The following is a 24,868-nucleotide window of genomic DNA, read 5'->3' on the forward strand; positions in this document are numbered from 1 at the left end:
TTTTTTTTTTTTTAATTTTAAAAAATATATCTGACAAAAAAACCAACCAAACAAAAATATATTTGATCGGCGGGGGGAGTAAGGATTGGGAGCAGAAGAGTTAGGATGGATAGCGATGAAATCACAGGGTTGCACAATTTGGTGGGTGGAGGGTATGTTCAGCTCTGAGGAAATGCCAAACTGCCTTCCAGAGTGGTTGGACCGTTTTACAATTCCACCAACAGTGTTATCAGAGTTCCTGTCTCTCTGCATCCTCTCTACCATTTATTGCTTGCTGTCCTGTTAAACTTTGCCACTGCTACTGGGGTGAGTTGATATCTCATTGTGGTTTTGATTTGCACCTCTCTTAGTGACAGTGATTTGGAACATTTTTTCATGGGTCTGTTGGCCGTCTGAATATCTTCCTCTGTGAAAAGTCTTTCCATGCATTTTGCCCATTTTGTAATTGTGTTAACAGTCTTTTTCTTGTGGAGACCCTATTAGATTCTGTAAACATTTGATATGAGACTCTTGTCTGAGATAGTATTGACAAATATTTTTTCCCAGTCAGTAGGTTTTCTTTTTACTCTGTTGGAAAATGTTTTTGATGTGCATAGGAAATTTACTCTTCAGAAGGTCCCATTCATCATTTTTCACATAGGTTTTTGTATACAGTATGCATGTTGTCATGTGTTGGACTGATGGGCAGCTGACCCTGCAGCTGGTTTTCAGAGGCAGTAGACGTCAGGGGAGGAGATTGTCCACCCTTCTCCTGAGGAGGAGCTGGACGCTGGTGGATTTGAACCATCTTTGTATTGCAGCACAGCTTCTTTAACAGTAGGATAATTTTAACTGTATGTGATGAAAACTTTAGAAAAGTTTCTCATTTTTGTTGTTGTTTTGTTAACATTTTGAAACTTGAGTGGTTCTGATTCTCCATAAAGAGAGGTCTTGATGTCGCCGTGGCTGAGCAGTAGTGGCACAGTACATTGTCCACTGTGCTGCCAACTGTGAGATCGCTGCTTCAGATCTTCCAGCTGCTACTCTGGAGGGCGAGGCGTCTGCTCCAGTTGACCCCGTGAAGGGCCCCATGAATCAGCATCAACTTGATGGCAGTAATTGTGCCCCAGCCTCCCTGTAAAGTCAAGTTCTCTTAGAATCAAAAGAAGTGTTTGGAAACCTCGAGTTTTTGTTTTGAAAGGATGTTTTAAAACAAAAGCAGTTATGGCTTAGAGTTAAGCCAGATGGTTTCAGACCAGTGAATGATCAAATCAGACGGAGCAGGTTGATTTGGAGGCATGTAAATGTGATGGGAAGGCCAGGCCCGGGGTGAGGTCTGGCAGCTTCTGGGCGGCCTCTTTAGCCTGGGCAAGTCACTTACTTTCTGTTCTTGTTGTTCTGTGCATTGCCTCCAACTCACAGTGACCGAGTCTAACAGCTCTGAAGCCTGCTTTGTCCTCAGCCAGTCTCACTAACTCCGACAAACCAACCCCTACTGCTTCAGTTACTATTATCAATCCATCTCATCCAGCATCTTCCTCTCTTGCGCTGTCCTTCTCCAGTGATCGGTCCCTTCTGGCCACAGGCCAAAAGTATGTGAGATGGAACTTCAGAATCCTAGCCTCCAAGAAGAAACTTGGTTTCATCCTCTTCAAGACAGACCTATTTGTTTTCTTGGTGGTCTGTGGTATGTTCAAGTCTCTTCTCCAGCACAACGCAAAGGTTTCAGTTCTTTTTCTGTCATCTTTAGTCATTATCTAGCTCTCTGATGAGAGTAATTGCGTAGACCGAGGAGGCCTGGATCAGGCACACCTTAGTCTATAGACTGACATTGTTGCTCCTCAGTACTCTGGAGGGATTACTGACAGCAGATTTTCCCAGTGCAATTCATCTTTTGATTTCCTGACTGCTGGTGCCAAGAGTGTTGATTGTGGATCTGAGCAAGCTGTAGCTGTTAAAAGCCTCACTCTCATCTCCATTCATCATGGTGCTACCAATAGGACCAGAGGTGAGAATCTTTGTCTTCTTGATGTTGAACTTCACTCCATATTAAAGACTATAGTCCTTGAACTTCTGCAGTAAGTGCTTCAGGTCCTCCTCAGTTTCCGCAAACAAGATTGTGTATCTGTGTAATGTAGGTTGTTGATGAAGCTTCCTCCAATTGTGATGCCACATTCCTCTTCAGCATCCCACATGATCTGCATATAGATTGAAAAAGTGTGGACACAGGATGCATTCCTGATGCACGCCTTTCCTGATTTTGAACCATGCAGTTAGCATCACCTTACCAGTCTGTGAGTACCTCTAAAGGAGGAAGGAGGATTCCAGATGAGAGACACTTACCCCTGTAAGCCAGCATTTGATGCTCCTCCACGCCAGGCCAGTTCTTTCGTTGTTCTTTCTCTCTGGGATGCTTTCCTGTACAAGAAACAAGCTCACCACTGTTGATTCAGAACCCATTTGTAGCTGACCCTCTCGTACACCAGAGGAGAGGTGCCACCTTTGGGTGGGCAGCACGGCTCCCAGTGGACTGCGGCACCAGGGCTTCCGTGCACGTGAACGCAGCATTGGATAGAACATGGATTGATTGTCCTGGGCTCATCTGCTGTCCTGACTCAGCCGTGACTACCACGTGAGCACATCTGGTCTGCACCTTGCTCTCTCAGCCTTTTGCGTTTTGTTCTTGGAATTACAGATTTTAACTTACATGGTTGGTGCAAGATCTGAAAGCCACTGGTCTGGATTAGTATCGAAGATAATGACTAAGTTCTTGAGGGGGAATCCTGGCTGTTCCTGGGAAACTGGAGGCTCAGCAGGGACACGGCAGCCCCAGGACAGCTGCCCCGAGCCGTGCAGAGAAATGGAGGCGTTCAGAAAGTGCTGAGTCACCATGCCATTCAAATGGGGCAAAAGAGAATCCCTTCCACTGCGTTAGGAATTCCTGTATACAAATGAAACTTAACAGCATTATAATTTGTTGTTTTCTTAGCCTACCTAGAATACAGGGGCCAGAGAAGATTTATTATGGAACAAGTTTACATTGTTTCATTTCCTAAAGCTTTGAAGAAAGCAAAGGAATTTTCACTGTTACCCTCAAAATATCTTATTTACTGTCACGGTTTAGAAGTAGGGAAGTTACTGGTAGGTATATGGGTGTTTATTCTTAAATTTGAATTTTTAAATACATGTTAGGTTAAGAAACTGAGAATTTGTTTTGAAACATACTGAATTTAAATCTGCAGCCTTGAGGTGCTATTTTCTGCTTTGAGGAGAGCACATTTAGCTCTGGGCCAAAGGTACCAGCCTGTCAAGCCTGGATGACACATACACTGAGTACTTGGCTGGCATTGTAAGGAGTTCTGTGCTCATACAAAGGCACGTGGTTCTCATCCACCAGCTGCTGCATGAGAGAAAGGTGGACAGTCTCGGCTCATGTCATTGCAGCCTCTGAAAAATCTGCCGGAGGGTCAGCTCTGAGTCATTCCTGACGCCGTGGCAGTGAGGTGAGCTTTGAGGCGTCAGTGTGCTGTGAGGAGAATGGAGGAGCACGCAGCAGCTCTGTGCGTGACACAGTCCTGTTGGACATGAAGAGGACACAATACAGAGTACACCTTCATGTCGAGAAAACAACAGTCCTCATAACTGGACCGGTAAACAACATCACTAAAAGCAGAAAAGACTGACATTGTCCAGGACTTCGTTTTACTTGGGTCCGGAATCCGTGCCTGTAGCAGTGGTGGGCAAGAGCATTGGGCAGATCTGCCGTAGGGGACCTCCTGTGTGTGGTTAGATTCTGTCGGGTCCCCGTGACCCATCAGCTGGGAAGCTGAGCCTTGCCCTGTCCGGCGTCTCTCTATCTGATATGCTCGAGCCCACTGTGGCTCACTGGTCAGTCCGTGGGTCTTCCAGTCTGAGAGGCTCTGCTTCCAGTACTATGTCTAACAACTATCCTTTGTTACTTTTTGGGTGTTGAAGGCCTGTTGTTGCAGAAGTGGATGGCCAGCCCTGCTGCTTGTTGTTCTTGTATACCATTAAATCAGGACCAACCCGTAGCTGAACCTCTGGTGGGTTTCAGCAACAAGTATTCACACGGGAGGAGATGAGCCGGCTTCTCTCAGCGGAGCAGGTGGTGGATTTGAGCCGCTTACATTTATGTTGGCAGTGCAGCTTTTTACCACTAGCCCACCAGATCTCCCTGCTTCTGCTTAAATCTGTCAACTGTAAACTCTGCTGAAACTTGTCTACCGTGGGTGACCTGCTGGTGTTTGATAGACTTACTGGTGGCACAGCTCCCAGTGCCACAGGAGTTTGCAAGTCACCACGGTCCAGCAAGCTGACAGACACATGTCCTGCACACGGGTAAACTGTAGAAAGCAAGCACAAACATAGGCAGAATACCGCACACACTGCTTCAGAGTTAGTGTACGCCTGACACAGCCGTGATACTTCAGTCACCTCGTATGCAGGTGACAGCAGGACAAGAGGAGGGGCCAGTCCTTGGAAAATAAACCAGCTGGGAAAGGTAGATGAGAGAGAGAGAAGGTGAGACCCTCACCTAGATGGATTGACACAGTGACTAACAGGGGCTGGCTCACAGCAGGTGGTTACGGTGGTGCAGATCTGTTGTGAGTCCTATTTGACTAAATGGTGCTTTCCAAAGCCTCTAAAGTAACTCTACTCTTAAATAATGAGATAACTGAGAAATTTAGAGACTCCGAACACATTGCCATCACATGGGAAACAGCGCATAGCTGACCTTCTGGCCATCTGTGAGGCTGTAAATCCCACAGGAGGCGATTGCCCACTTTACTACAGCATGGCCACTGGTGGATTTGAACCGCCACAGAGGTGTGGCTTTGGGCTAGCACTGCAGCTCCCCAATTCACCGGGTCAGGTGCTGTCAAACTGAGTACAACTCTTAGCAGCCCTGGGCAGATCAGATCTGAACCCTGTCCTGCCCACTGCCATCCTAACCAGCGTCTGACACACGCGAGCCCTTAGAGGCAGTCACTGTGTCAGCGCGTTGGGGTGGCGGTCATCTTTACTCTCGCTGTCCCTCCATCTGTGCATGGTGGATGAGAAGAGGCTTCGTCATCCCTGTCTCCAGGGAGCTCTCTGCTGCACTTGGGTTTCATCTGTGCAGAGCGCATGATTAAGGGCAGCTTGTTCTTGTTGTGGTCGTTGTCAGTTTGAAACTCCCTTATTTTTTAATACTGTAATTCACCAACACCACCTTTTTTCTACAGTTAACAGTTCTGGATCCAAATTCTCATTGTGAATAATAATTTTTAAAACACTGCTCCTTTTTTAGGGCCTTCTGTAAAGTGTTTCCGGATGCTGTTTTGGGGGGGAGCCCTGGTAGCCTAGTGATGAGAACATGTGCTGCAACCCCAAAGGCGTGTGATTTGAATCCACCTGCCGCCCCACACAAGCACGGGCAGTCTCTGTCCGAGCGGCACTTCCTCAGGAAACCTGCTGGAAGGTCAGCAGTGGTCCGTTCCACCTGGCTAGCACACAGCAAGAGCAGCAGTACTGTTTTCTGGGGGTATTCTCCCAGTTAGCGTTCCCCTGACTGAGGCAGCTTAGTAGAGGCATACTTCTGAAGTCGTTGCACTTGAGCTGACGTTGCACTGATTGCATAATTGATGACCCCGCAGTGTGGTATGTTACAGGTAAAGTCTGCATATCGGGGTGGTGGAGCAGGTCATGTGTAAGTTTCCCTTTGCAGGTAGGAGGAGATTGCGCCTTTTCATGCCCTGGCTTCTTCCTCCAATTTCCTCATGTCTGCGTCCAGTTTAGATTTTTCAGTCTTTCTGTCAATGTCTTTCTAGACAAAGTTTAGCTCCCTATACTTCTTGTCTCCTATGTCTAAATCTTCAGTTAACAAAATGTGTGTATATATTCTGTGGTTCATCACAGTTTGAAGTGAAGGAAAATAAACGACCCAGGACTTGTAAAAGGCCTTGTAACCCTTTGAAAAAGCCACAGATTTGAGAGTCTGCAGAGCATAGGTATAAACCATTTGTAGTCAGAGCACCTGAACAGCTCATTTGAAAACGAGAATAAGAGGTCTAGAGCACTGGAAGGGCCGTGGGAAAGCTGATTGGGCAGCGAACACGTGTGAGGGCTTTGCCTTCTCGGTTCTCAGGAGACGGAGGCGAGAGATCCCAGAGTGGCACCTACTTGACGGTCACAGTTCGACACAACACTTGAGAACCCCGTGTGTGGGAGTGTGCAGTGAGGTCAGGAAGGTTGGAGTTGCAGCTCTGCAGTGAAGGGTTGGCGATGGGAACCCATCTGCAGGCAGCTTCAGACTCATGCTCTGTGAGGTCTCTGACCTCAGGGAAGGTGCATGCTAGCTTTTAAGGGCTCCCCACTGAGCGCTCTGGTGGCTTAGCAGTAAGGAATTGTGCTGCCAACTTAAAGGTGCAGAGTTTGAATCCACCAGCTGCTCTGGAAACAAGATAAAGCCATCTCCTCCAGTGCAATTTACTGCTTCTGAAAACCCACTAGAGGGTTAGCTGTGGGTTGGTTTCCTCTCTGCAGTACACAATGACAGCAACAGCTTTTAACTTGTACCCACCTGGAATAGTCTCCTTTTCATAAACTTTGGGTGGATTCATTAATGAGCTTATTCACACTTCTGGAATCCCTTCACAGAAGCAGCTAGGTAAGTGCCCCATCAGAAACCGTGACAGGGTGTGTGTATGTCCTGCAAAATGACAGTGCCCCCTCCTCTCTGGTTTGTGGGAAGTAGACCTGTAGCACACCCTCACTACAGACCTGCTAGAAAGCACGGTCGGGCAGCTCGGACGTGGCGGCATGGCCGACCACGGGGCACCTGACTTGTTTTAGTGTCGCCAGCGGCCATCTCCCTGGCTGCCCCTCGTGAATGTTGGCCTGTGCGAGCCTTGCTGGTGAAACAAGGCCTTCCTTTCACTGACCCTCTACTTTGCCAAGTGCACTGACCTCTGAAGTTGTACCCTGACCTCTGAAGTCTGGCCTCTCAAGTCGTAGTTCGGCCTCTGAAGTTGTAGTCTGACCTCTGAAGTCGTCGTCTGCTTTATGTTCTTTATGAAGAACAGTTTATTGAGCAGAACACAGATTTAGGTGTAGTGAGATCTACATTTGATTGGTCCCCAGTTGCCTGGGTGCTTGGGACTTATATTTAGTTTAAGAGATAGTTTTACCTCTCACCATATGGTGTGTCCTTTCTTTCCTCCTAATTTACGTGCTTAGTATGAAAACTCCTCGTGGTACTGAAGTCTGAAGAAGAGTGGTCATGGACAAGATTATATGCAGGCAGCATTCCAAGCATTGAGACAGAAGTAGGTCTGGTGCCCTTAAAGGGAGACGAAGCCGGGTAGGGAAACCCTGTTTTCTAGGAGAACAAGCCATGTCGATGAATGACTGGCCAATTGATTTCTTGGTCTTTCCTTCAGGCATTGTTTAAAGCCTTTCCTTTTTGTGGGCTCCGTGCTAAGAGCTAAATGTACAGTCAGATGTAAGAGACCATAACTGTCGTCCTGCAGCAAAGTGGACAAAGCATCTCTTCAGTCAGGAGAGGCCTGATGAGCAAGGTTGCGAACTCATAATACAGTACAGGCAATCTCGGGGTCGTGAACACCCCACTAGGGTGGTTAGTACAAGCCTTTCATCATTGTTGTGTACCATGAGTCAGAACCAACCCATAGCTGACCCTCCAGTGGGTTTTCAGAGGGAGTTTAATCACACAGGAGGAGGTTGCCGATCCTCCCGCAGAGTTGGTGGATTAGAACTGTGTGCCTTTGGGGTTGGAGCACAGATTCTTACCGCAAAGCCACCAGAACGGGCGCTTTAGTGTTAGATAAATTTGTCCTTCTGAACTGTTCACCCAGCCCCTACTCACGAATTTGTGTCACCACACTTGCCTTCCCTTGTGGTTTGTACAGCCAAAGTCTCAGTGTCCTCAAATCTGTTCTCCACGGCAGTGTTGTGGCCCAGCGTAGAACCGCCTGACCAGGTTTTCAGGGCTCATAAAGTAAGCAGATGGCCACAACTTGTCCTGTGGATTCAAACCAATAACCTTCTGGTTAGCAGCCCACCGTGTAATGTACTGCAGCAGCAGAGTTTCTGGAAGAGGGAGCTCTGGTGGCCTGGTGATGTTAAGAAGCTGCGCTGCTGACGTGAAAGCATTAAGTGTGACCCCACCAGCTGCTTCATGTGAGAAAGATGAGCAGTCTCCTCGCGTGCGATTTACTGCCTCCCGGAGCCCTGGGGAGGCTCAGTGGTGGGTCGAGCTGACGCCCGGGCACACTGCAGTTATGGTAAGGGAGCTCTTAGACAGTTGTTAGTTGTGCTCTGCTGACCCAGCAGGAGTGCCTCTCTTGATGGTTCACGGCCACCAGCTGCCCTGTTGGACAAAGGCGGCCAGTCTCCATGTCATTCACAGCCTCGTGGACCCACTGAGGGCCATAGGAGCCCTTGAACTCGATGGCAGAGAGTTTGAATTTATAGTAAGTATTCGAGATAAAATTGACTCATTGTTCAGTGTGGGATAGAGCTACATGCTGTATTTTTTAAAGAAAAATGGCATTCTAAGTTAATTTTTGTCCAAAGCTGTATTTTCTTCTGGTCACAGCTCTGGGGAGACCCGCCTGGGAGGACACTTTACACTGCCATGCCCTGTGGTGTCTTAGGCTTGGGATGTTGAGAGCCTGGATCTGAGAGAGCTGGGTGAAGTTAGGTGTCAGCATTGGTCATCAATAGTGTTTATTAACAACGACAAGGGCAGTCATTGGGCTTTTTATCGCGTGTGTGTGTGTGAATGCGCGCGTGTGTACATTCTGCTGTTGGTAAAATTGGAGACTTGAACCGACATAGGGGTTGGTGTAAGCTGAAAATAATGTTTCTTTGCATTTCCCAGCCATGTTCTTTTTATTTCCCTAAATAAGTGTCTTAATGTCTTGTGAGTATAAGGAGTGCCTGGCAGGCAAGAGTGGGAACCTTGACCTGGAATAGCCCCACCGAGGAGGTGAGGTGATTAGACATATAGATCTCTCCACAGTTGTCTTATGTACGTGTGAGGTCCGGTGCTGGCCTGCTGGAAAAGATGTGGACAGAAGAGCTCTGTGGGAGCGTGACAGCACAGTCTTCAGTGACTTCACCACCTTCTGCAAGGCAGGCCCGGCACCATCTCCAGGATGGCAGGGTGCAGAGGGCATGAGAGGGTCAGATCTCAGCCCACCTCCTTCTCCGGCTCCTCCATGCATCTGCATTCCCACACCTGTAAAGCAGGATTAATAGAATGACACCCACCATTCATTGTTGGTCAAGAGTCCTCATTTAGGAATCGATACTGAGCCACCTTCTATCACTGTTACCTGGGAAGGAGCTTGTCTTGCTTTAGAATCTAGGCAGTTGAGAAGCCTTTAGATTCCAAAAAGATGCTGTCTCCCCGTTTTATAATGAAAGTATTTTCCGTTGGCTTTAATATTGATGTTAGATTATGAGAAGCCTGTTGTCAGGACATGGCTCAAAGACGCTCCCAGAGTGTATTTGGGTGTTTCGGGCCAAACATACCTTTTTGTCCTAGGCTGACTTGTTTTTCATTCTCAGTAGACAAATACCGAGCCTTTTTCTTGGTTATTTAAAATAGTTGAACATTTGATGACAGATAATTTAAAGATGTTATCAAAACTTTGAGGCAGATAATAACTGCTTTATACGGTCATTGTGGATATCAGTAATAGGGAGAAAAGTTGAAGAATTTTGCTTTAGTTCCATGTTTCTTCAATGGAGACATAATTGGAAAAGCTTCTCAAGAAGAAAACAAGACGTGGATTTTCTGAACTGTTTGCTCTGCTCCAGGATTCCTCCAGTCTTGGGCCAATTTTATTAAATTCTCATGTAATACAGTATAATATAAAAAAGACAATAAAATTATTAGTGTTTACTTAAGCATCAATCATTATAACATTGGATAGACTGGAGAATGTGAAGAATGACATTTTATAGACATAGAAAATCCTAGTAGTAAGACCACATTTTAGTTAAATGTATGTAGTTCAGAAATTGTTAAACTGTTTTCAGGAAAATGTATAATTGTAATTTATGAAGAAGTAGTTCATACATCTACTCCTCAAGGACTCATTCTGAGTAATACCGTGTTTTAGCTTGGCCACCCCATACATGCTAGTCTTGGAAGTGGTGCTTGTGTTTACATTTGTTTGTGAACAGTAATGCTTACTAAGGATTAGAAGGAAATGTCTTCAGTTTTTCTGTAGGATTTATATGGCAGAAGCAGTGTGGTAGACAGAAACAATAAGCCTAGAGAATTCAGTATCTCGTGGTTTGCTGCTGTTTCGCTGTTTTGGTGGTTGTGTCCCCAGCCCACGTGAAGCATATCTTCATGGCTTTCTTATCCTCTGAGAAGTATGGCTGTGTGAGTCCTTCAGTTATAGAAAAGAACTCTGCCTGGACTACGTTATTCATCTGGACAATCACAGATTATGTTTTTGATGGTCATCAGACTTGATGCCATCCGTGTTCTTAGGAGTAGAGAAAGGGTGCTGTTCACAGTGGTTATACCTGCTGCCACCTGGCTGTGTACAAAAAATAGCTCTGGGGAGGCTTTTTAAAATACAGACGCTTGAGATCCATTCATCCATCATCTACCAGCTGAAAACAGGGATTTTTTAAAAATGATACTTTCATATACCAAATAATCCTTTTTATTTTTTTAAGATTCTAATTTTAGTGAAAGTTTACAGAAGGTGGATTTTCATTCATTCATCGATAAATATTTTTCTTTCCTTCTGTCCACGTCACTCAGTTCTCTTAGGAATGTATATCTTATTCTAGATTGTTGTCATATGTACAATGTCAGATCGTCTTTTCCTTCTTCTCACGTATTCCAAGGCAGTGTTCATTATCCATGCACTCCTCCGCTCTCTGTGGCCCCTCATGGCCGCCCTCTTGTTAGAACAGTGGTCCGGTGTGGTGCTTGTCCTTTTGTAATGGAGCTGTTTCATTCAGTATGTCCTCCAGACTCACCCATGTGGTCTAGTGTCATTGGTTTTTTTCAGTGCTGTGTAATATTCCACTGGGAATGTACCATCGTTTTTCTATCCATAGTTGCGTATTGACAGGCATTTGTGCTATATCCATTTCTTCGCTCTTGTGAACATGCTGTGCTAAACATTAGTGTGCATAAATTTGTTTGTGTTATGTATTCCAGATATTCCTAAATATACTAACTTTGCAGGTTATGATATCTAACAACTCATACACTTTTTGATATTTGCCTTCATTTTGAAACTTTTGAGCCAATCCTTCCTTCAACAAATTTGTCATCGTAACCGGGATGGGTGTGTCAAAGGCAGTACGATTGGCACAGGTCAGAGCAAGGTTTAGGGCTGTCGTACATAGGCTTGCTATGAGTCGCAAGTGACTCAATGGCACATAACAACAACAACCACTTTATGTGTTGCATACTCAACTTTTGAACAACTGAAAGATGTTAGAGTCTTTTTTTACCCTGAGCCAGAGCAAAACCCCACTGCCATCCGGTCAGTTCCAGCTCATAAGACCGAGTAGCATTTCCAAGGCCATGATTACAGAAACAGGTGACAAGGGTTTCTCCCTCCAAGCAGCAGGAACTTTGAGCCACGGACTTGACTTGGAGTTACATCTGAGCACTTTAACCACTGTGCCAGCAGGGCCCCACCGTAAGGCCAAACTAGATCATTTTTTATGGGTTTCAGTTTAGCCTGCAGATTCTAGTTCAAGTCACACTTAAGAATGGGCCTCATCCCTAATTTGGAAGTTGCCTATATGCAAACTTAACGCATGAACATCAGTGAACGGATTCTGTTCATGCCATGACGAAGTCTAACTGCTTCCACTGATGAGAACTACTTTTCTATAGATAATCTTAACTACAGAAACTCAAAATTGTTGGATTTATCACAGTTCTTTATTTGTCTTCTCATTCTCTTAAATATTCTTCAGTATTACCCATTAAGTAAAACTAATAATAAAAGCAGCTTGATCTCTTTATGGAAAACTTTTCATTTAACATCAGTCTTTTCAGCTTTAACAATGACATCGTCCACCTCACTCATACAGACACGTGTTTGTTGCGGTTACGAAGCGAGGTGGGGCCTCCGTGTCTGACAGTTTCTGCACAGATTGTTGAGTGGCCTCGCTTGGGCTTTCACCGTGTGTCCACCTCTCAGTGTGTGGTGTGTGCTCTGTCCTTCTCCCCAGTCCTCCAGTCCCTGTCCCCTTGTCTTATCATCTGTGCCCTTGTGCAAATGGCAGCCTTTTCTTTGATCTCAGCTGATGGCTGGTAAGTCCAGCACCAGTATTATTTTGTTTTGTTCTGTTCACTGAAGAGGAAGGTCTTCATTGAGGCCATGAGCTGAGGTTCTGGATTCAAGCAGTGCCTCGGGCAGTAGGCTCTGGAGGGCTCTGTGGCCTGCTTGCATTTTGTCTGTAAGGAAGCACTTGAGTTCTCCACATTGTCCCCCTTCTGCTCATTGCCCTGGTCAGCGGTGTGGCTGAGCTCCACTCAACCCCAGGCTCGGGCCGCTGGAGTTCTGCCTCCTGGACTACTTGTTCCTCTTGAGCTTTTTGTTCCCTTCTGTGCTTGGATACTCCAGCTTTGTTTGTTGTTGTTGTTGTTTTTTAATTTAGGTTGTTTATTTTTCATTTCAATGAACATCTACAGAGATTTTGGGATTCCACTCATTCATTGTTGCACCCTTCTCCCCACACAAACCCCTCCCCCCCCCCCCCATTTGCTCCTCTCCTTGAAAAGCAAAAGAAAAACTCCCTCATTGGTACACAATTCCCCCCCCCCCCCCCCAAACGCCACCCCCTACCCCCAAATATAATCCACTCTGCAACCCTCATTGCATACTCCTACGATAAAAATAATGCCCTAAAATATAATACTTTTAGACTATTCTCTCCCCCATAGACTTCAATGCCGTAAACATATTTCATCCAGTTTTTCTCAGTCTTACCCCCACCCCGATGCCAGCCTCATTCTTCAACAGTGGCACCATATAGCATTTGTCCCTTTGTGACTGAGATACCTCACTCAGCATAATGTCCTCCAGGTTCACCCATTTTGAATAATATTGCATGAGTTCCTTGTTTTTCAATGCAGCGTAGTATTCCAGCTTTGTTTTTTACAGGAGATGTTGTGGACCTCAGATGCCACTCACTCTACTAGATGTGCGTAATGATTTTATTAGTTGTGTTTATGCCAACTGACCAAATTACCTCATTAAACTGTGGTCCTAAGTGTTCGAATCCAGAAAAACATTGTTGGGGTTACTGCTAGGGAGTATCTATGATTGTGTCTCCAATAAATCTATATGCCCGCATTCACAGAGGGGCACTCACAGAACCTTGGTGATGTAGTACTTTATGTGTGTGGGGCGTTTCTCTCTCTCTCTCTCTGACACACACACACACACACACACGGTTCTTGAGGCCTAGTGAGTAAGGACTGCTCCAAACCCAAAGGCAGGTTCAAATCCTCCATCTCCTCCACAAGAGAAAGGTAGACAGTCTCCTCTTGTGTGGTTTATATCCTTTCAAAACCTGCCAGACAGTCAGCTCTGAGTTGGTCAGCTTGATGGTACATAACATTAATAGTCACCCCTCAGGAGAAAAGAGAAGAAAAAAAATGAGGCCTATCTGCTTCTTTCTGCCAGGATGTCCTGTCTCCATACCTTTTCAACCTCTATGCAGAACAGATCATCTGGGAGGCTGGGCTCTCTGAGGAGAAATGTGGGGTCAAGATTGGTGGACGATTTATCATCAACAATCTGCGTTATGCAGATGACACAACCCTGCTTGCTGAAACTGAAGAGGACCTGAAGCGCCTGCTGCAGAGTGTCAAGGACTACAGCCTACAGTATGGATTGAAGTTCAGTGTCAAGGAGACACTGGCTCCACAGTCAGCACTCTTGGCACCAGCAGCCAGGAAATTAAAAGACGTATTGTGATGGGAAAGTCGGCTGTTAGGGACCTCTCTAAAAGTACTGAAGAGCAACGGTGTGTCTCTGGAGACTAAGGTGCATCTGCTACAGGCCTTGGTCTTTGCAATCACTTGTTATGCATCAGAGAGTTGGACAGTGACTAGGGAGGATAGAAGGAGAACTGGTGCCTTTGAGCTGTGGTGCTGGAGAAGAGCATTGAGAATACCATGGACTGCTAGGAAAACAAACAGATTCTTCCTGGAGAGGGTTAACCGGGCGGCTGCCTGGAGGCAAGGATTCTGGAGCTTCATCTGACATACTTTGGACATGTTGTGAGGAGGGACCGGTCCTTGGAAAGGGACAATGCAGGAGAGGAAGGCCCTCTGTGAGGTGGATTGATTCAGTGACTGGGGTAATCGGGATGGGAGTGTCAGAGGCAGTGTGATTGGCACAGGACAGAGCAGGCTTTAGGGTTGTTGTACATAGGGTCGCTATGAGTTGCAAGCGACTCAACGGCACATAACAGTAACATCTGCTTCTGTAAACTCAGACTTGCAGCCTCTGAAACGCTGTGGCGATTGCTGGAGGTAGAAGTGTCTGCTAGCAGAGGGTTTACCTTTTCCTTTTCTTACAGATCTGGACACACGTCTGTACTTACCGTGGTAACAGCACGCCTGCTCGTCTGTCCATACTTGCTCACTCATGTTTACTGGGATCGTGTTGTGCTCTCTGCTTCCACTTTCGGTGTGACTTTTCTCATCAACAAAACAACTACAGAGTTTCTTGTTTTTGCATGCTGCTGTTGAGTACCATCGAGTCAGCTGATCCTCCAGCGGTGTTGAGAGGCAGAAAAGTGCATGGGAGGAGATGGCTGGCTCATCCTTCTCCCAGGGAGCAGCTGATGGATTTAAACTGTGCATTTTTGGATTGCCAGTTGCATTTCTTACTACTAAGCTGTTAGAGCTTTTTAGTAAAGGCATTTCAGATCTAGAGAACATTTACTAACTGGTCCTCATTGGAATAGACCTAGGTTGACCCTGTAACTGAGGTTACATGTGAAGAACAGACACAAAAATTAGTTAGAATATTAGAGTTAAGGGCAGAAACTGGTGGCCTCCTAGTGAGAAGCTGCACTGCAGTCCCAGAGGCATGTGGTTTGAATCCACCAGCTGCTCCACAGTTTCTGCCCATGCAGTTTTCAGCCTTTGAGAACCTGCTGGAGGGGCAGCTGAGTGGGTGGAAAGCCAGAAGGTGGACTTCCCTGGTGGCCTCTCGTGCCCTGTCTGTAGGAGTTAGATTTCTTGTGAAGGACAGGCATAGGAGTAGTTGTAGCAAAAGGGTCATTTGATTTATAATTTGGAAAAGATTTGCTATGAAATGCTGACTTTTTTTGTTGAAGTGCCATAAGAGTCATAGACGACTCATAGCAACTCTGTGAATGAAAGTCTTGAACACAAAACTTGCATCTTCACTCCAAGTTTCGGGAGGCGAGCGTTTTCTTGGAAGTGGATGCCTCTCCTGCTTCCAAGCCTGTTTTTATTCAGGAGATCCAAATGCCTTTTCAAATACGAGGCCAAATCCAGTCAGCTCACACCCTGTTGTAAGCAGCAAACACACCTCAACAGAATCCAGCCTGTTCCACTCCTCTTCCCATCCTGGAAATAGCCCCAGACTGGTGGCCAAAGCCTATTGTCTTATGTCTCTAATTTAGTAAGGCTGTGTTGGATGCATGTTATCATAAAGGCTTTCTACATGAGCATTTCAGCAGGCACCTATGCAGTTATCGTCGTTTGTTGTTAGGAAATAATTTGTTTCAGAAACATGATTGTTGTTGGACCAAATTTAAGTAAAAGCAGTGTTTTTTGAGGTCAACTTTTTAGCTGAAGTCAGGGTAGAATTAGACTCTGTGAATGAGCATTTCTTAAAAGAATTGAAGATGGAATGCACACCTGGAGATGAATCTGTGACTAAAGTGTGTCAGTCGGTTTAAAATGTATATATTCATAGTAGTAAGTGTGTTTTTGGCACATGGTTTGCATAAGTATATAATAATTTTGTCCCTTTCTGGAGTAGGTTTTGGCATGTGAACTGTCCCATTAAGAACACAGTAGGAGCAGAAATCTGGGGCTCATTTGCCTGACGACAAATGCATAATTAAAAGAGGCGCTCAGCAGGGGTGGGACAATCAGTCTGTTCCCAGGCTTCATGTTATGGAATTACTTTGTTGTTGAAACAGATACTGTAATTAGAGCATAATTTTAAACTTCATAGGACAGTGACTTAGAGTTTATCAGAAGCCAATCTAAAATGCAAATATTGGGACTCCTTTTTTCCTTAGTATTTTTTTATGTCCCTGTATGAAATAGCTGTAAAGTTGGAATTGGGTGATGTTTTATTGAAAAGAAACTGGATTTAATTGGCTCTAACTTAATACTGTAATTTTGTGGGAAGTATGCTTGGTGTAGGAAGGCTGAATGCTCGCCTTAAAACCTCTTCTCACGTGAAACTTTTTAAGACTTGAGAATTTTATGTTCAAAATGGTCACAGGTTTGTGTATTTGTATCATTAAAATTTGATAAGTAATTTGCATTAAGGAAAAATGGTTCTGTGTTTGTAGGTACAAGGATCACTTTTACTAATGCGTCTGTTGGGTTTTTTTCCTTGATCTTCATGTGCTTTTTTCAGAAATTCATTTGAGTTAAGAGAAAGTTGTTTGGAACATGGAGAGAGAGAGCCAATGTAGAAATAAAATAATCAGTTATGTTACAGCATAACAGTCTGTCATCGTTGTTGTTGTCATGTGCCATCAAGTCGCTTGCAACTCGTAGCGACCCTATGTACAACAGCCCTAAACCCTGCTCTGTCCTGTGCCAGTCTCATTGTCTCCAACACACCCACCCCGATTACCCCAGTCACTGAATCAATCCACCTCATAGAGGGTCTTCCCCTCCTGCGCTGTCCCTCCACCCTCCCAAGCATGATGTCCTTGGTCCCTTCTTAGAACAGGTCCAAAGAATGTCAGACAAAGCCTCAGAATTCTTCCCTCCAAGGAGCAGCCTGGTTTAACCCTCTCCAGGATGAACCTGTAAATTCCTTACACCCTGAAATTCTTTAAGAGGAAACGTGTGTGGAATTCCATGGAAACTTGCGTGCAGGACAGTAAGCTAGAAAGACCATGAAAGGTTCCAGAAAAGGCTTGTTTGATACTCTGTTCTAGGTGATGCCGTTGTTTGAGGGCAGCGTGGCTTACTCTAGGCATGTTCCGAGGCCATCCTCTGCGGGAGGTCCGTTGAGAGTCTACTCGGCACAGTGACTGTGAGTGAGTCCTCTCCTCTTATCTCTGCAGCCCTCATTGTCCATGGCCAGGGAAGGCCAGGTGGGCTTCCTCGTGTTCTTCGGCCATAAGGAGGAGGATTGCTGTGTCGTTGAGTCAGCTCTGACTCAGTGTCTTGGTGGACGGCAGAAGGAAACTCTGGCCTCTGCTGCCCCATTCTCACCACCTCTGCCCTGTCAATAAAGGGTTGTTGATGGGAACTGACTCATAGCCCATCTTCCAGCAGGCTACCCAGGCTGTAAATCACAGGAGGAGGGGATTGCGTCTTTTTGGAACAGCTGGTGGATTTGAACTGTGTGCCTTGGAGTTGGTAACACTTCCTTAGCATGGTGTTAAGTGACATGATGGCTTAGTGTAGGAGGCGGCAAGCACTGAGGTTTATGAAGGTCAGTTGTCCGGCATCTCTAATTACCATCATCTTCACTTGTGAATGTGTGTGTTTGCCGTTACCTCAGAGGCTAGCAGTTCTTCGAGTTTGATGCTCCTGATTGCTCTCCAGCTCCGAATCCTGTAACCCAGGATCCTGCTAAGTCAGAATCGACTGCATGGAGCCCAGCAGCCCAAATAATAAGGGATGACTGGTGTATTTTTCTGTCTGCTCTGCGGTCAGGTGGGAGTGGAGGGTCAGTGAAAAGAGAAGCCCTCGATTGTGTGGACTGGCACAGTGACTGCAGCGGGGGCTTCAGCCAGCAGCGATTGTGAGGATGGGGCATCAGGCACACCTTCCTTCTAACTCGGTAGACCTGAGGACAGTAACAGCACAGCTTCATGTGATTATAGAACAGACAGTTCCCCATTACAAATACAGAAATGTTTCACCTTGTCAGTATTTAAGGTTTAACTCCTGAAATAATAGTAAAAGAACTGGAAAATAAAACAATGCCTCATGGACAGCAGTTTTTAATTGATACACCATTCTGCCGTTCTCTTCTGCTTCACTTTGGATTTTTGTCTTATTTCTCGAGAAGGGTAAATTTGAGGGGTAGGTTTTGGTGTCAGTATGTTCCCATTCAGAAGTAAACTTCCTGTAATTATCCTGTATCCTGTGTATTTGTTAAGACAAGGAGAGCACCTCTCTGGTAGTTCTGTTGGACTTTTCTGCCAGTCCTTGATTGCTTTTGTTTTCTGTTTAAGAAGCAGAGAGAAGCTAAGCAGTAGACCTTATAAGGTAAATGAATAGTGGCTCCAGAGAGCCAGACACTCAGAATAATCAACCACATCAGATCAGAAGGGCAGCATGTGCCCAGGGATCAACTCAGAAGGCAGGAGGGGTAGAAAAGGCAGGTGCGTGGACATTGGAAGACATGCCATTGTGTGCAGTGTCATGAATGTCCTAAAACGAAAGGGCAGATGCATAGGGAAACGTGAAACCAATTGGCTCTGTAAACTTCCATGCACTCACGAGAAAGAGAGAGAGAGAGAGAGAGAGAGAGAGCAAGCGCACGCATACAGTAACGAATGAATGAGGGGGGATATTAAATGGGAAGAATATGCTGTTCATATTGCATTTAAAAATAAAATTAAAAACAAAAAAATTTTTAAAAATCACATATAATGTACCAAATTTTGAATGTGGGAATGTAATTTATTAACTTGAATTATCTGACATCATCATTTTCAAACTAATTTCTCTTTTTATTTTCATTTCTAATTTTCTTCTTCCAGTATGGGAGTGGGGGGGAGAGAGAACATTAGGAGAAATTGCCTTTGTATTGAAAAATTCCCAATCTCCAAACTCAGTTTGAAGACGTGTAATTTGTTGAGTTAGAATGGATGACAAGAGGATGAATGGGATTTCTGGGTAGAATGCCCTTGGAATCTTTTTAAGAACCAAAATTGCATGTGCATGTAGATGAAAGATCCTAGTTTTCTGGGACTCTGGGAGCCACGGGGCCCTTTTCTCTCTGGTCCCCACCCCGCCTGTTGTTGCTCTCATTCCCCAGTGGGTGCACTGACACCCCTCGGTTGGTTTCCCATTTCTGTTTCATTTGTTCACTGTCAGGGTATCTGGTGGGCTCTTCTCATCTGGAGGAGGCGTCTGGTGAGTTTCTCAGTATTCTTCGGTGGGTCTTCTGTCTGGTTTTCTACTGCAGCTTAGAGGTTGTGTTCTTGCAGGGAGAATTCCTGATGATTTTATTTCCCATTTCTGCAGTTTTCGTGTCTGCTGTATTTTCAGTACCTGTTTTGGGTCTTGCGTGGTTGTTAACGGCAGTTTCCCCCCCTTACTTCTGGGATGCACTGTCTTCCCTCTGAGGGGTGTGAAGTGGCATTTCTTCACTCAGGCTTTCACTGCAGGACAGTTTGGCTCTGCTGGTGCTGTGACTCCATCGGGCTTTCAGAGCGCTGAGTCGTAAACCTGGCTCTTTTCAGACCAGTCTTGCTTTCAGACTCCAGTTTCTGTCCCTTGGGCTGCTGAAATAGTTACCACTGGACCATTTGCTTTATGCTTCTCACTTTAAAAATAAATAAATTTTTTTTTTAAATGTGTGTGTACCGTCAAATCAGATCTGACTGGTACAGGAGGAGATTGTCCCTCCTTCTCCAGCAGAGCATCTGGTGGATTCGAGCCTCACAACTCTGGGATTAACAGTGCAGCTTCTTGCCACTAGGCCACCAGAGCTCGCCTCACTTATTTTTTTTAAAAAAATTTCTTTTCTCTTAGAACTTTGTACGTTTTGATCTCTATACAGTGTTAGAAGAGATCTGAGGAAGGAGTTTAAAGTACTGCATTTATTTCACCATCTTTGTCTGAAAATTCTTGTTCTTCATTTTTCCAAACATGAAGCAACACATCTTGTGTAACAAACTAGAGTAGATGTTCATTTCTTTCTGGGTGTTTAACTGGCATTTATCATTAAATGACAAGACTGTACATTTTCCGTGGGTTAGTCAGTTCTCCAGCACCACATCTCAGAGGCATCAGCTGCTGTTCTGTCAGAGTGCTGTATGTCTATCCTGTGGACAGCCAAAGGAACAAACAGGTCAGTCTTGGTGAAGGTGCGTCCAGAGTGCTGCTTGGAGGCGAGCATGATAGAGCTTCGCCTCACATACATCAGGCATGTTGCTGGTAGGGGCTGTGCCTCGGAGAAGGACAGTCGTGCCTGGGAAGTTCGTGAAAGAGAAGAACACCCTCAACTAGGTGGACTGACAACAGTGACCGCTGCATGGACGCGTGTGTGTCAGATTGTGAGGTTGGCACAGGAGAGGCCAGGGTTCAGCTTCACCGATCGTAGGATCGCTCAGTTGAACTCAACTCGAGGACTCCTACAGTATACGTTGCCCTAGTGGCTTAGAGCAGACACAGCACGCTGCTGACCGGGTGGTTGGCAGTTTGATTCCAGCAGCCTCTTCGAGAGATGAAGGTGAGCCGTCTCTTCCTGTGAAGATCACAGCCCCAGAAGCCCCGTGGGGGCTCGCTCTGAGTCAGAGTCAGCTGAACAGCAGAGTGTTGAGTTTGAGACATTTGCCATCCTGTTCTACAACTGGAAAAAAAGGAAAACCCTTAATATGTTTGTGGTTTTGTCTGTATATATACACACAGTACACATAACTTCTTCAGTAAAGCCAAAAAACAAATTGGGGTGTGCCTTTGTTCTCCAGTCCTGTTGGACAGAGAACTTCTTCCGTTTTTAATCTCCTGGTTTGTGTCTTTCTGTGGAGGAGTGTTTCTGTGGCAGGTCACTCGGGATTGCTGTTTCGCTTTCCCCAAACCCTCTGGTTGAGAAGTGTTGCTCTGGTTGTACGCACAAGCACCTGGGTGCGTCATTTAGTTTGTGTGTGTGTGTGTCTTGCACACACTCTCTTACACACACACGGGCCACACTCACACTTCATGTCCTTGCCAACCCTGCCATCCATGTCACTTCTAGCTTGAAGTGAAGCTTCTTGTGTGTCCTAGTTTCCTTCCACCCCGTGTGTCCTGTCATCTTTGACTGGCGCCAGCATCTGACTTTGCCTGTTAGTGCTGGCTAGTGTCCATCCTCACTTGTGTGCTTGTGCCTTGTTGTAGAATATGGCTTGATCTTGTATGCCTTGCTGGGAGCCATTGTATTTGAGTTGAGCAGTACTGTCATAGGCCCTAGTCCAATTCCCTGCTCCCTTTCCCTATCCCCCACCTGGGGCAGGAGTCCTCAGTGCCTGGGCCTCACCCTCTGGAAGAGTGCTAGCCACTTATCATGGACCCTTGCAAACAACCAACTCTTTCTAGAAGGCAGAAAATGGGACGTATGGGCACAGGGCTGAGAGTGTCCCTCTGAAAGGCCCAGAGGGAGTGAGCACAGCCCCTTACCACCCCAGAGCAGAAGGCAGAGAAAAGTGCTGTGGCCCAGCGCCAGGGTATCATAGCAGGAGCGAGAGGTCCATTTACTCATTGTTGACTCACAGACTCTTAGTTGTGGGTACTGAGGATGGGGTTTATGAGGGAGGGCAGTTTGAGAGTGGGGTTAGCAAAGGAATATCACCCAATGCAAAATCCAGGTTTTTCAGTCCTGCAGTCTCAAAAGTCCTCAGTCCAGGCTCCGGTTCAGTTCAGCAACACAAATTCAAGGAGCCTCTGGTTTCCTTAATTATCCAGCACAAACAGCAAAACCTTTAACTTTATCGCACGACTCCTCTGCTTACACCTTGCCACAGTTTCTTCAAAGCAGTGCCACAGTCTCTCCATCACCAGGGTTGCACACTCAACAGGGTCTTGCTCCAGGCTCCCTTAAGACTTGCCACCTGGTACAGGAAGCTTGCTTACCTGTGTTCTCTCTCCCTCCCCCCACTCCCTCCATCCTCCTTCCTGTCTCACTCCCCTCCCCCTCCCTCTCCTTTCCTCTCCCCTCCTCCTCCCTGTCCTCTTCTTTCCTCTCCTCCTTCTCCATCGCCTCTTCCTCCCTCTCCTCCCCCTCTCCTTCCTCTCCTCCTCCTCCCTCTCCCCCTCCCCCTCCCTCTCCTTTCCCCCTCCCTCCCCCTTCATACTAGTCCAACAGCTGTTGATGATGACTAGAGGGGGGCTAATGAAATGTCTAAAAAAGCCCGGTTTTTAAACTAACACCATACCCTGTGTGGTGCAGTGTGTTCAGGTTGCTCTCTGAGGATTGGAGATGTGTGTCCCCTCAGAGGCACGTTTGAAGAGATGCCTGGACACCCCCTTGTGAAAAGCCAGCCAGCTGAGCCCAGCAGGCTTGAGCACAGGGTACCCTGAGGGTGCAGGGGCCATCCTGATAGCTGCCCACCCAGCAAACACTGGCTCGTGAGGAAATGGGCTTTCTGAGCAATCCTGAAATGATAGGTAACCCACTGCTGTGCCGTCAGTCCGCTTTGTTCAATGTGAGCTGGCCTTGAACATCTCATTGATAAGGTGAGACAGCTTATGGAGGGACCAGGCAAGCTGGATTTCCTCTTGGGTCATTGGCCTGTTTTTCCATGCTGATGACACCGCTCCGGGGGGCCTTCCACTGACTTTCCGAGGCTACACATCCTCACAGGAGCAGACCTCCGTCTTCCCCGTGAAGTGGCCACCAGGTCCCAGGTGCTGACCTTGACATCGCAGAACAGTACAGTACACAGCAGTCCGTCCGAGCTCCTGTGACAGGACATGAAGGTAGAGCAGATGCTTCCTTTGAGGACCTTTGGGTCAGGGCAGAGACATGCTCTCAGTTCACAGCATTCATAGCACAGTCCGCAAGTGGGAGTTGTGGACGAAGGTGGTTGATCCATCGCAGCCCACGTGCTTTGATTGGTAACCGGTGCATTTTCTTGTGGTTCGAGCCTCGTAGCTTGGTGTAGGGTGGGGGTTCCGCGGCAGCTCCTCTCACTACTAGCTTGCTCTGATGGGCCTTTAGAGCAGGAAGCCGGTGGAAATGTGATTCCTCATACTTCTCAGGCTCCCTCTGGCACCCCAGGAGGTTTCCAACACGGCACATCCCTTCCTCGGTGGTTTCAAGGCTTTGGAAGTGGAACATCGATGCTTTCCCTTAAACTGGCATACCCAGAGCCAGGCTTTCTACAAGGAAATAATGCAGGGGTTTATGTTGTCATCCCAGCAAAAAAGTGCACACGTGGCTCAAGCAGTTGGCAGCCCGCCAGTGCCGTGAAGAGTGTCCTCTCCTTGAGGAGAGTGATTTATAACCGTATGCTTTGTCACTTCTACAGGAGGAGCAAAATAGAGGCAAGCCCAACTGGGAGCACCTGAATGAAGATTTACACGTCCTGATCACTGTGGAGGACGCTCAGAACAGAGCCGAGATCAAGCTCAAGAGAGCCGTCGAGGAAGTGAAGAAATTACTGGTACCCGCAGTAAGTACAGCTCGGCAGCTCTTGTATTTTCAAGTTGATTTTAAATTAATATGCTTAATGATAAGGAATAGGTGATTATTGTGTTTAAGTCCTATGATGTCATGTAATAGCCACGCTTAGATATCCTCAGGTCCTAGCTGGGAAAGCCGTCTTGCTTTTGTGAGAGAAGTGTTCTGTGGGCACAGACGTGAGGTTGCAGCCAGTTCTTCAGACACAGTCTTAAACGTCTGAGTCACTCATCGTAGAAGTGGAGTGTGTAAGCTTGGCGCTGTTAGCATGTGTGAGGAAGTGAGTGTGCTTGTTTGTGGAGCACAGAATAGGAGCCAGGGTTTCTCTACCCCCATGATGGGCAGGAGCGTCTGTGTCGGAGGGGAGACCTCCTCAGTGGTGGGGACCCGGGACCTGGCAGCCGGCAGGAAGATGTCGTGGCCCAGCGTGAGATTTTTCCAGATGATGAAACTTGCTCTTAATGACGTGCCAGGCACCATTCTGGCCTCTGTTCCCAACATAGTAAGAATTCTTAGAATTTGTAGCCAGGGCCTCTGAGAAGACAGACACGTGATTTTGGAGAGTGAGGATTCGAGAGAAATTCTCCCAGAGGAAACCTTGAGTCTCTTCCTCCTTCCCACATCTCCTCCCAGCTCCCCTTCTGTGCAATCTAGAAATGGTGATTGAGCTGTGACCAGATTATTATTACCTTTTCAACCAGAAATGACTGGTTTTGTATGCCTTTGCCATAGTTATCCTATATTAGTAAAAAAAATGTGTGGACATGCAGGCCCTAACCAGCTGTAGAAGAACTTGGTTAGTTTTGACATTATTAGTATTCTGCTGATAGTTAGAAATTTATAATGTAAATAATGTAATTAATCAGGAGAGCTCTCTCTGAGGGTCTTGATTGCTCAGCCAGCCTGTTCAAGTCATGTGCATTTTTCTATTTGACAAAGTCAACTTTGTGGGAGAAAAGAATTTCATGTAAATTAGATTTCATATAGGAGCGCCCCCCCCCGGTGACTCAGTGGTTAAAGTACTTGACAGCTTACTAAAAGGTGATTGCTTCAGACCCACCACCGCTGCAGAGGAGAGAAGCAGGCCGTTCCCACAGGGACCACAGCCTTGGGAACTGTGTAGGCAGCTCTGCTCTGTTCTGCGGGGCAGCTCAGTGAGAATCCACACAAGCAGTGGGTTTGATGGGCGGGTTTATCAGGAATGTAAAGCAGTCTGTGTCTGTGTGCTTTGTAGCCATGTGCTCTCTTCTTGTCCATTTGATTGTGCTCTTCTGAAACACTGCAGAGAC

The 24,868-nt window shown here is 46.3% G+C and overlaps 1 protein-coding gene across 1 annotated transcript in view; it reads left to right on the forward strand.

Annotated features, from left to right (window-relative positions):
• Positions 1 to 24,868, forward strand: part of QKI (QKI, KH domain containing, RNA binding) — a 107,724-nt gene that overhangs the window by 38,925 nt on the left and 43,931 nt on the right. The window contains exon 3 of the mRNA XM_006882825.1: positions 23,428 to 23,571. Within this exon, the coding sequence (XP_006882887.1) occupies positions 23,428 to 23,571 (144 nt within the window). The remainder of the gene's footprint in view (positions 1 to 23,427; positions 23,572 to 24,868) is intronic.

The sequence above is a fragment of the Elephantulus edwardii genome, unplaced genomic scaffold, assembly GCF_000299155.1.
Source record: "Elephantulus edwardii isolate Elephantulus edwardi_28Jun2011 unplaced genomic scaffold, EleEdw1.0 scaffold00024, whole genome shotgun sequence".
Lineage (NCBI taxonomy): Eukaryota > Metazoa > Chordata > Mammalia > Macroscelidea > Macroscelididae > Elephantulus > Elephantulus edwardii.